The sequence below is a fragment of the Perca flavescens genome, chromosome 13, assembly GCF_004354835.1.
Source record: "Perca flavescens isolate YP-PL-M2 chromosome 13, PFLA_1.0, whole genome shotgun sequence".
In the NCBI taxonomy this organism is placed as follows: Eukaryota; Metazoa; Chordata; class Actinopteri; order Perciformes; family Percidae; genus Perca; species Perca flavescens.
In genome coordinates, this window is record NC_041343.1 from 6,806,177 (window position 1) to 6,818,986 (window position 12,810).

The 12,810-nt window shown below is 40.3% G+C and overlaps 1 protein-coding gene across 5 annotated transcripts in view; it reads right to left on the reverse strand.

The window, feature by feature from the left end:
- The window catches only part of LOC114566376 (uncharacterized), a 32,306-nt gene extending 28,915 nt beyond the window's left edge, over positions 1-3,391 (reverse strand). For 2 of the 5 annotated variants that reach the window (XM_028594776.1, XM_028594777.1), the window contains exons 1-4: positions 3,150-3,390; positions 1,350-1,637; positions 1,059-1,219; positions 635-731 (exon numbers count right to left, since the gene is read on the reverse strand). In XM_028594776.1, the coding sequence (XP_028450577.1) occupies positions 635-731; positions 1,059-1,219; positions 1,350-1,637; positions 3,150-3,170 (567 nt within the window). In that variant the 5' untranslated portion in view covers positions 3,171-3,390. Of the gene's footprint in view, positions 1-634; positions 732-1,058; positions 1,220-1,349; positions 1,638-3,149 lie in introns of those variants that run through there. The other 3 variants (XM_028594775.1, XM_028594774.1, XM_028594778.1) reach the window with 3 other exon arrangements.
- Positions 3,392-12,810: the final 9,419 nt, after the last annotated feature.

Consider the following 12,810-nt stretch of genomic DNA (forward strand, 5'->3'; position numbering starts at 1 on the left):
GTGCTATTGTATAGTTGAATAACTGTTAATGTGTTACGTTAACATAACGGACACCTACCGTATTCAGCCTGTTGTTCTGTGTGCTATTGTGTAGTTGACAGATGAAAAAAGGCTGTTTTTGGTCTTGGATTTTGTGAAATTAATTTCTAAATATATGCGACTTATAGTCCAGTGCGACTTATATATGTTTTTTTCCTCTTCATGATGCATTTTTTGACTGATGCGACTTATACTCCGGAGCGACTTATAGTCTGGAAAATACTGTACATATTGCTCCTTTAAATAATTATTACAGTTACAGAATATCATTGAATGGAAGTAGAACTGGTCATCCAATGTGTTTTATACCAGCCTAAGAGAGGAAATTACACTGTTAGACGTAGCCAAAAAAAGTATCTCCCACACTATCGTTTTAAAATATAGTAAGCCACAAAGTATCTCTGGGTTTTACATTCAGGACTAAGTAGATTTCTGCCTTACCTTAAAATGTAGTTGGATAAAATCATAATAAAAAAACTGGGTGAAAGTTTTAATTAAAAAAAAACATTCTGATTATTTCCCTGTTTCAATATTTAAGCATTGCACACCCATAGCTAGCTCTACCCACTTTTCAACTAAGCAACTTTATACTCACAAAGCCTCCTCCTCTGCCATCAATTTGGACTTTAAGCGATGGGAAGATGGTGATGATGTTCTTTGCAAGAACCACCTTTTCAATAGTGGACGGATAACTAGTAGAACAAACAAACAAACAGACAACAACTCATGAGACCTTTTTTCTCTTCTTTTAAAAATGACATGACAAGTCCTTACTGTCAAATGTGTGATGAAAAAGCAATTGTTAACAAAAAATGTGCCCTGTATCAAGCAAATGAGAATGTCTGTATACTTTATCCCCCCATTGTAATTTATACACTTACAACATTCACAATTACATTCAATGCACATATGCTGTACATTTTTAAAATAGTCCAATCATGACAAGTGGGCTTATTCGTATAACCATTCTTATAAGATACAAAAATAATATATAGTTCATGTTCATATACTGTACTTACAATCCATGCTTCTCCACTAAGTCAGAGATGCAAACTTTAATGAGTTTAATTCGGGTCTTCTCTGTAACAATGGCCTTAGTTTGGAGTTCATCAAATATTTCTGGAACTTTCATTTCAAGCAGAGGCCTCAGACCAGCCTGCTGATCTGGCTCCTGTGTAGGCTGAACAGATAATTAAGAGCAGAGCAGAAAGTTAAGACTCTCTGTCTTCTCTGTAGTCTGTCTGACTCCTCTGAAACACAATTTGACTAGCTATACACATGATCCAAAATAAATTATGGTAAAAATGTACCTGCGTTTGACAGACTTCTCTTGGGACAGTTTGAAGATGGGATGCTTCTGAAAAGTGCACTTGGAATCTGTCAAGGTTACTTATCTGCACACTACTGTCAACATCAGTAAACTCTTGGAAATCTGTGTTAAATTTTAAAATCCGGTCAAGGACAAATCCCAATTCACTTGTTTTTTCCAGAAGCTCTGTTGTGCTTTGGACACTGTAAATTTTTCTTTTCAATTCATTTCCATTCTTAAAAGTAGTTGCAAGAACTTTCACAGATTCCTGCGGCCCATGTCTCCCTTCCTGCAAACATGAAAAAAAATTAAAGTACAAATGTAATTCCTTGTGATATTGATAATTGTACTAATTGCAAAGTCAAATGTGATTAAATATCCCCATCCAACACAACGCTGAAGTTAACACCCAGATTCGCAGCCTCTGATTCGCCATTTAAGGGAAATGTAACTTACATACCTGAGCTTCCACTCCACAGTTTTCTGCACTGCACCTCTTAGGATACTGTTGTGATATCATGTTAGACATTTTAGGTAAACCATTAAAGCTGAAACCCATTTCACATTTGTGAAAGCTTTATTGTATTTATGAAAATGAAAAAACTGAGATTTCACTGCTTTTATCACATTGCCCATATTGGACCAGGTCCAGAATCAAAACCATTATAGTGCCGATTTGACAAGTCTAGGTATAGTGGACCTGGTCCAATATGGACAGGTGAAAAAAGCTGTGAAATTGGACTAGTCAGACCCTCATTCACTCTCTCTCACACACACACACACACACACACACACACACACACACACACACAAAGACACAGATGCACACACACACAAAGAGACAGATGCACGCGCGCGCGCACACACACACACACACACACACATACACGTTAAATATGGTCTAACGTTACTTGTGTGGGGGCGGGCAGTAACCTCCCCCTTTAATTTTCATAAATAAACAGCTTTAATGCTTTACTTAAAATTTCTAACACGATTTCACAACAGTAAGAGGAGCAGAAAAGCGAGGAGCGGTCTTGAGATCGGAGGCTACAAATCTCTCACCGTCTAATTATTGACGTTTTTCGACTGTTGGTACTCCGATCCCAGTTTACCAGATTTCATGCCGACTTAACAGAAGCAAAGCACTGTCTTACTTAAATGTCTCAAAATTAGTTATACATGGTGTCATTTTTGGTAATTAACCGGGTAAAAATAAACTTCAAAATCCCAATGGAAGTTTGGTATCGCCAGTCATTAGACGGCCCCTGAATAAGACTAACGTTAAGCATCGACGTTTATCTTTTATGATTTAACGTTAGTTGGCAGATTATATAGCTACATGGCAAATTTACCTTTACATTTTGGTTCGATGACAAGTCTCCAGCTTTAGCTATATTCCCAGTTGAGATTTCTGTACCATTTAAGGCAAAAATAAAACCGATATGAGAGCCAAGTATGAAGGCTCCGGTAACGTTCAGGAATAACGGGTAATAACGTTAACGTTCGGTAACCGTCAGTTAACTTCCAGCAACCGACCTAAGACGTTAAATACTGTGTCTACAGATTATTAAAGTTACAGCACGGACATTTTGATTTTAAATTAATGTACGATAGTTGCGGCTAGCTAGCTAATGTGATATTAACTAATGCTAGCTAGCTAGATCTAACGGCTCTAAATACTTTAAACCCTGACATTGCCAGCTAACTCAAAAAACATCGTATTTGTCAGATGATCACCAACTTCCAGACGCTTCGAAAACGTCGAGATATTTGCATTACGTTAAGATGAAATAGTGCTTACCGTGGAGTTTGGAGTCTCCATCCTAACCCTTCTCGTTGGAGAGGACTGTGACAGTTTTCTTTAGCGACTCACTGTGGCGCGAATATGGATGACCGCGAAAAAAGGATGACGCTGTTGCTGGGCAGAATTCAGATTCACTGTCCAACACATCAACTGTGTTAAGCCTTTTTACACATTATTTACACATGTTTTACACTCTTATGTAGAAATCCACACACAATGTGTTAAATGTGTAACAACACATTTTTGTGTGTCATTTTTTAACACATCTCTTCTAAGAGTGTGGCAGAAAAAGAAAATATGAAAGAGCATGTCCAGGTGATAAACGGTCCCATGGAAGCTCTCTGGGAAGAGAATCAAAGCTTAAAGAAAATAATTGAGGATGAGCGTAAGAACAACGCTGTCATCCGGGTAGAAAACGACGACCTGAATGTAAACTATGGTAATCTTCAGCGAGCACTGGGTTACCTCAGGTTTGAATACCGCTATCTCCAGGAAAAAAACAAAGACCAGCCAGAAAACAAGGACGCTCTCCTGGTAGGAAGCGAGGTCATGGACCACATCAACCTTAAGGTAGAACTCGGCCATGTTCTGTGCGATAATAAGCAGCTTACGGTAGAAAAAGAGGATCTCAAGGTACAACTCTATGATATGGCGTTAAACCGCGAGAACTCTGTGCATGAATGCCATCTCCTCCGGGCCCAAAACGGGTATCTCCAGGCAACAATCGAGAAACTCCAGGAAGACATACTCCAGAGCACCAACAAGGCCCTACAGTCAAAGATCAAGAAACTGGAGGCAACAAATAAAGACATCCAGAAAGACAGGGACATGCTCCAAGGAGACAACAATACCCTACAGTAGAAAATCAAGAAACTGGAGGCAACAAATAAAGACATCCAGGAAGACAGGGACATGCTCCAAAGAGACAACAATACCCTACAGGCAAACATTAAGGAACTGGAGGCAACAGACAAAGACATCTATGAAGAAAAGGCCATACTTCAAAAAAACAACAATGACTTAGAGTCCAAAATCACGGAAGCAAACATGGAACCCCAAGAAAATGATGGACTCCTGATGAATGAAAACCTACTCCAGGAAAACGTAAAACGAAAAACCAAAACCTTCGAAGAGAAGGGAATAAAAAGGGTAAAAGACCTTCCCAGGCAGGTCTGTTATGGAGAAATCAAACCGAAAAATAGTTCTGCTTGGAAGACATGTAAGAGTATCTTAAAGCATGAATTTAAAAAGAACTCCAAAAGCAAAGGCACCTCCAAAAGTAATGACATTGAACATGAACAGTCTGATAAGTTAAATGGTAAAATGATCACCTATAACTCCAAAAAGATCTCCAAAGGCAAAGGCGTTCCCCAAAGTAATGACATTGAACATGAACTGTCAGATGATGAGTTTAATGGTATAATTAGCACCCATAGATCCAAAAAGATCCCAAAAATCAAAGGCGAGGCTCACAGTGATGGCATCAACATGAAGCAGGGGAAGTCAGATGATAAGTTGGCGACTACCTGTGACAACGAACATCAACCAGATTGTTCTGGTTAGGGTTTGAAGGCCAAACGCAAACATAAACACTGATATTAGTTCATACTTAGACCTTCTGGCGTGCTGCCAGAAAATGTATTATATTTGACTTCATTAACCATTATCAGTCAGAACGTTAAAGTTCATAGGTCTACTTAAATAAATTGAATAAATAAAAGGTGTTTAATGATATGGTATGTGATATACCATATAATGCTACATCAAAGAAGTCTCCATCTAAATAACCCCAGTAGAAGAACAGCTACAGAACTAGCTACATAAAATGATCTTTCTCTGCTGAGTTTGCATATTTTAGCCTCGGAATCTCCCCAGGTTTGTGTGGGTTTACTCCGGGTGCTCCGGTTTCCTCCGACCATGCGTGGTCACGGAAGGCTTGTATCATGTGGACGCGCCGACAGTGTTGTTGTCATTACTTAGAATTCCTCATGTGGGCGACAGAAACTACGCAATATAGCTTTAAAACCATGTCAAATGAGTAGGCTAATGTGTTAAGTGGCTATACGTTTTCTTAATGAGAATCAGAAGATTTATTGTGATTGTGCAAAATGAACAATGACATTTTTAGCAGCAGTTCACCCAGTATTATAAATCTAAATCTAAAAGTAAATTATTAAAAAAAGAAATAAATTTGAAAGAAATATACAAAATGTATATACACAGAGAATTTGAAAGAAATATATACACAACAATAGAAAGAAATATACACACTAAAAGTACTGGTTATTGGTTATTGCACATGGTCCGTATGTGAAGGTGTGATTGTGATTGCGGGGGGGGGCGGTGAGGGTGGTGGTGGGTGGGGGTGTGTGTGGGGGTGGTGGGGGGGGAGGGGGGATGGTGCTAGTGAGTGTGTTCCAAGATTTAAGTTATTTTGCTGTATTTGTGAAAAAAGAGGTGATTTCACAGATTTTTTTTTCCCCACCTGGTCCACTAGACCAATTGACTAATTAAAGAAACATGACTTATTTTTCCGTGTAAATATGTTTGGATAGTTAATCCTACACTGTGTGGCACTAACATTGATTTAAAAAAAATGAAGTCATGTTATTTGAAATTTATTTTAGAGTTCCATCCCTTACTGATGGGCATAGCAACAGTCACTATGGGAGTGGAGTTTAGCAAACAGTCAAAGTATGACATCACTTCCTGTTGGAACACTCTTTATCTAAGATCTTCCCTTTATCTAAGATTCCATGTGACATCATTTTCTGATGAAACATTTGTGCTTTGATCTAAGATTCCATGTACATATGCTGCGTTCCAAACACGACTTCAAGTCACAACTCACGAGTTGGTAGCATTCCAGGCAAAGTCACCACAAACCCTTCTAGCTAGCGGCTACCTTACGTTGACATTAGCTATCTAGGTTACTTTACGTTGCCTATTTATTTCTATTTATCACTGTTTATAAACGGCGTCTGTTCAGCCTCAACGGGGGTCACCATTGTTGTTTATGTGTGTGTGACGTCAAAAACTGTAACTGGGAGTACAACGATCTGGTACGAGTTCACGGGTAGTAAGTTACGGGTTTGACTGCCGTTCCAGGGCACTTTCACTGGTAGAAGGTTGTGAAAACACAAGTTACAGGTTGCCTAGAACGCAGCAATAATTTCTTACATGGACAACAGACACCGAGCAGAGGAGCATTTTGATCTTTACTGATTCAATTTCAAATTTGTTAACGAATAGTTTGTCCAATCATTCGTCCTATCACCTCAAGAATCAGTTAGTTATCACCAGAACTCACGGTACACACTCAGTGTTTAGTAGCTACATCTGTCTTCAACAAGAATAGTTTTTACTTACAAAACTAAATATAATGGATATCTTAGAAAGGCACATTGGGAAAATCAAGGCAGAATTTCAGAAGCTCGATAGCGACAAACAGTTTTATAAGAAAAGCACTGAGCAACTCTTGAAGAATAGCTCTCAATTAAACATTATCACCAATGACAAAGATTTGCTGATTTGCAGGAGCCATCAAGTTCTAAAACTAGAGATTGAAACCCTAAAGAAAACCATTGAGGAAGAACAAAACAAGAATGCTCTCCTCCAGGCAGAAAAACAGGATCTCAAAGAGAACTTGCCGTTGAAAAACGTCACGGAAGAGATCCAAAGATTGAAGAAAATAATTCTTGATGAGCTTGAGAAGAATACTGTCCTCCAGGTAGAAAAACAGGATCTCAAAGTGAACTTGCACGTCACGGAGGAAGACATCAAAAACAACGATGCAGGACTCGTTTTTAAATGCAATCAAGCTCTCAGAGAAGAGATCAAAAGAATAATCGAAACAATATTTGAGGATGAACGTTACAGGCATGCTGTCCTGGCAGAAAAAGAAAATATGAAAGAGCATGTCCAGGTGATAAACGGTCCCATGGAAGCTCTCTGGGAAGAGAATCAAAGCTTAAAGAAAATAATTGAGGATGAGCGTAAGAACAACGCTGTCATCCGGGTAGAAAACGACGACCTGAATGTAAACTATGGTAATCTTCAGCGAGCACTGGGTTACCTCAGGTTTGAATACCGCTATCTCCAGGAAAAAAACAAAGACCAGCCAGAAAACAAGGACGCTCTCCTGGTAGGAAGCGAGGTCATGGACCACATCAACCTTGAGGTAGAACTCGGCCATGTTCTGTGCAATAATAAGCAGCTTACGGTAGAAAAAGAGGATCTCAAGGTACAACTCTATGATATGGCGTTAAACCGCGAGAACTCTGTGCATGAATGCCATCTCCTCCGGGCCCAAAACGGGTATCTCCAGGCAACAATCGAGAAACTCCAGGAAGACATACTCCAGAGCACCAACAAGGCCCTACAGTCAAAGATCAAGAAACTGGAGGCAACAAATAAAGACATCAAGAAAGACAGGGACATGCTCCAAGGAGACAACAATACCCTACAGTCAAAAATCAAGAAACTGGAGGCAACAAATAAAGACATCCAGGAAGACAGGGACATGCTCCAAAGAGACAACAATACCCTACAGGCAAACATTAAGGAACTGGAGGCAACAGACAAAGACATCTATGAAGAAAAGGCCATACCCCAAAAAAACAACAATGACTTAGAGTCCAAAATCACGGAAGCAAACATGGAACCCCAAGAAAATGATGGACTCCTGATGAATGAAAACCTACTCCAGGAAAACGTAAAAGCAAAAACCAAAGCCTTCGAAGAGAAGGGAATAAAAAGGGTAAAAGACCTTCCCAGGCAGGTCTGTTATGGAGAAATCAAACCGAAAAATACTTCTGCTTGGAAGACATGTAAGAGTATCTTAAAGCATGAATTTAAAAAGAACACCAAAAGCAAAGGCACCTCCAAAAGTAATGACATTGACTTGAAGCAGGGGGAGTCCGATGATGAGTTAAATGGTAAAATGATCACCCCTAGCTCCAAAAAGATCTCCAAAAGCAGAGGCAATCTCCAAATTCATGACATCAGACATGAACAGTTAGATGATGAGATAAATGTTAAAATTATTACCCATAGATCTAGAAAGAACTCCAAAAGCAGAGGCAATCCCCAAAGTAATGACATCGGACATGAACAGTTAGATGATGAATTAAATGTTAAAATGATCACCCATAGATCTAAAAAGAACTCCAAAAGCAGAGGCAATTCCCAAAGTAATGACATTGACCTGAAGCAGGGGGAGTCCGTTGATGAGTTAAATGTTAAAATGTTCACCCATAGATCCAAAACGAACTCAAAAAGCAGAGGCAATCCCAAAAGTAATGACATTGAACATGAACAGTCTGATAAGTTAAATGGTAAAATGATCACCTATAGCTCCAAAAAGATCTCCAAAAGCAAAGGCGTTCCCCAAAGTAATGACATTGAACATGAACTGTCAGATGATGAGTTTAATGGTATAATTAGCACCCATAGATCCAAAAAGATCCCAAAAATCAAAGGCGAGGCTCACAGTGATGGCATCAACATGAAGCAGGGGAAGTCAGATGATAAGTTGGCGACTACCTGTGACAACGAACATCAACCAGATTGTTCTGGTTCGGGTTTGAAGGCCAAACGCAAACATAAACACTGATATTAGTTCATACTTAGACATTCTGGCGTGCTGCCAGAAAATGTATTATATTTGACTTCATTAACCATTATCAGTCAGAACGTTAAAGTTCATAGGTCTACTTAAATAAATTGAATAAATAAAGGGTGTTTAATGATATGGTATGTGATATACCATATAATGCTACATCAAAGAAGTCTCCATCTAACTAACCCCAGTAGAAGAACAGCTACAGAACTAGCTACATAAAATGATCTTTCTCTGCTGAGTTTGCATATTTTAGCCTCGGAATCTCCCCAGGTTTGTGTGGGTTTACTCCGGGTGCTCCGGTTTCCTCCGACCATGCGTGGTCACGGAAGGCTTGTATCATGTGGACGCGCCGACAGTGTTGTTGTCATTACTTAGAATTCCTCATGTGGGCGACAGAAACTACGCAATATAGCTTTAAAACCATGTCAAATGAGTAGGCTAATGTATTAAGTGGCTATACGTTTTCTTAATGAGAATCAGAAGATTTATTGTGATTGTGCAAAATGAACAATGACATTTTTAGCAGCAGTTCACCCAGTATTATAAATCTAAATCTAAAAGTAAATTATTAAAAAAATAAATAAATTTGAAAGAAATATACAAAATGTATATACACACAGAATTTGAAAGAAATATATACACAACAATAGAAAGAAATATACACACTAAAAGTACTGGTTATTGGTTATTGCACATGGTCCGTATGTGAAGGTGTGATTGTGATTGCGGGGGTGAGGGTGGGGGTGGGTGAGGGTGGGGGTGTGTGTGTGTGGGGGGGGGATTGTTCTGGTTAGGGTTTGAAGGCCAAACGCAAACATAAACGCTGATATTGGTTCATACTTAGACCTTCTGGCGTGCTGCCAGAAAATGTATTATATTTGACTTCATTAACCATTATCAGTCAAAACGTTAAAGTTCATAGGTCTACTTAAATAAATTGAATAAATAAAAGGTGTTTAAAGATATGGTATGTGATGTGGGGGGGGGCGAGTGAGTGTGTTCAGTGTGGTGATGGCTTGTGGTGTTTGTCCTGGTCTTGATTGACCTGTAGTACCTGCCAGAGGGCAGCAGGTCAAACAGGGGGTAGGCAGATGTGAGCAGTCTGTGATGATTGCCTTAGCTCTTTTTAGGCAGCGGTGTTCTTCCGTTCTGCCTCAGTGCAGTGGGAGAACCACACCGTGATGCAGTACGTCAGGATGCACTCGATGGTGGAGCGGTAGAAGGTCACTAGCAGCTCCTTGCCGAGGAAGTGCAGGCGTTGCTGTGCCTTTTTAATGACAGCTGTGGTTTTTGCCATCCAGGAGAGGTTGGCAGAGATCATGGTGCCAAGGAAGGTGAAGACAGTCTTTGATGTGACCCAAGACCAGCCGTTCCAGGCACTTGGTGATGATGGGTGTTAGGGCCACTGGGCGGTAGTTGTTAAGGCTGTCTGTATTGTATTTTTTGGGTAAAGGGATGATGGTGGCTGACTTCAGACAGGCTGGGATGGTAGCCTGTGTCAGGGAGAGGTTGAAAATGTTGGTGAAGACTTGTGAAAGCTGGTCAGCACAGGCCCTGAGTACTTTCGCAAGAACACCTTTGGGTCCTGCTTCTTTCCTGGGGTTCACCCTTTGACATTCCCTATTTATTACACTTTACATGCTGGTAAAATTTTGGCAGGATAGACTTTAAGTTTGCCTGATTAAAATCACCCGTAATAATGTGTACGCCTTCGGGGTGAGACTTCTGCAGTTTGTTAATACTGTTTGACAACAGCGAGAGAGCAGTGCTAACGTTAGCATCAGGCGGTATGTACACAGCCGTGAATAGCACGGTTAGCTCTCTGGGCAAGAAAAATGGGTGGCATTTAACAGAAATGGACTCAAGGTCCGGTGAATAGTGTTATCTGTAGACTATTTATCGTGCACATAAATACACAGACCACCTCCTCAGTTCTTACCGGAGTCTTAGTTTCGGTCATAGCGGTACATAGTGCGCCCAGCTAACTGCACGGCTGCGTCAGGAATCCGCGGATATTATTGAAATGCAGCAGTCACGGACGTAGCGATTTCCTTCGATGAATAGATTCAACTCGTCCGTTTTGTTGGCCAGGGATCTTGCATTGGTAAGGATCATACTCGGAAGAGGAGGATTGTGGGGATCTTTCCTCAGCCTCGCTAGGAGGCCGGACCGGTCTTCGCCGCCTGCCGGCACCGACAACAAACCATGGAGCACCCACTGGTCTCGCTATCTCAGTTGGGATGTTGTAGGAGTGGCGAGACTCAACTGTAATTTCCAGCTGTAAGTTAAGTCCAATGTCCAGTAGCTCCTGTCGACTATAGCAGTGTGGAAGAGAACAGAAAACAGAAATAACACTTGGATCAAAGAGCGTACGAACGCGGCGCCATCCAAGAGACTAAGGAATTTAAGGGAAACTTTGAAGATTTTCAACCAGCTTTATGTCAATGCACAGGAGGACAGTACATGCAGATGAACGTAACCCATCTTCCCAGCTGTGCACAGAGCTCCCCCTTCCCCTTAAAGCAACACTATGTAACTTTTCCTGCTTCGGTCCCCCTACAGGTTGTCTCATTGGTACTACAGCTTGCACTTCTGTCCCGAAGCGGGAAAAGTTACAGTGTAGTTATAGTGTTGCTTTAAGCTGACTAAACTCTGTTGGTCAGCCTGAGATGAAACGTCCTGACGGAATGCAAAACGTGTGGACTGATGGATGAATAACAAAAAATAATTTTCTTCATAATCATCTCTTACCCTAAAGTTTTTAACCCCAACCTATCCCTAACTACGGAGGGGGGCGCCAAGCATTTTAACAGGAGGGAAACACTATTCGACAGGGGAACAGACTTCGACACAACACCGGCACATCATTTTAACACATTACATGACACAACCACATAATGCGCTGTTGAGAGGTCATAGTAATTCACGTATTTCTGTGAGATCAGACTGGCTAAACATTAGCAAGTTAGATTTGTCATAGAGAGGTAAAGTCCCTCCCCTTTCCGTTTAGACTCCATGGGACCTTATTTCGGAAAAAATATGTATGGTGGTGAATGGGGAAAGACTCGAATTCAAATTCATGGATTTCTTTTCAGTAGATCAGTATTTTCAGTAGAAGTTTTAAAGATTTTACTCATGTTTCACATTTTGAATATGAGAACAATGTAAACATTTTAATAAATGTTTTCCTGATAGATAAATAAGATAAAATCTAAATATGCTAGTAAAAATTACATCAACAAGAGGAGGGAAAAAAGGCAAAAACAACCACATAAATTAAAAATGCAGTTGTTGCCTTTTTCTTTAATTAAAAATTCATTGTCCCCAGTGAGGGCTTTTACAGGATTCTTACGGGACACTAAAACCACAACACATCAACACAGACAAGACAGTTGTCCGGCACCATTTGTTGTTGAATAATGAAGCGAGGCCATTTGGTTCATTAATAAGTCATGCTATGATATAAAATAACCTTGGGCCAAGCAAGGGCTCCAAAGAGAACATACAGGAACTCGAGGTTGAACTTGATTGTGCTTTTACTACAGTAAACATAAGAGGTGTATCTATAATTGTGAATTGAGTTTCCATTTTTCACATCAGTACCTTTTGTGTGTGTGTGTGTGTGTGTGTGTGTGTGTGTGTGTGTGTGTGTGTGTGTGTGTGTGTGTGTGTGTTGGCTTGTTTATCTATATTCGTGGGGTCCAAAAACCGAGTCCAGTATACTTATGGGGTCCCGACAGCTTTGTGGGGCCAAAATGCTGGACCCCACAACATTAAAGGGCTGTTTGAGGGTTAAGACTTTAGAGTTTTAGGATTAGGGATAGAATTAGGTTATGGTTAGGGTGGGGGTAAGGGTTAAGGTTAGGCATTTAGTTGTGATGGTTAAGGTTAGGGTAAGGGACTAGGGAATGCATTATGTCAATGACGGGTCCCCACAAAGAGTGCCACAAACCTGTGTGTGTGTGTGTGTGTGTGTGTGTGTGTGTGTGTGTGTGTGTGTGTGTGTGTTTGTGTATAATTACACATCCAATTTAG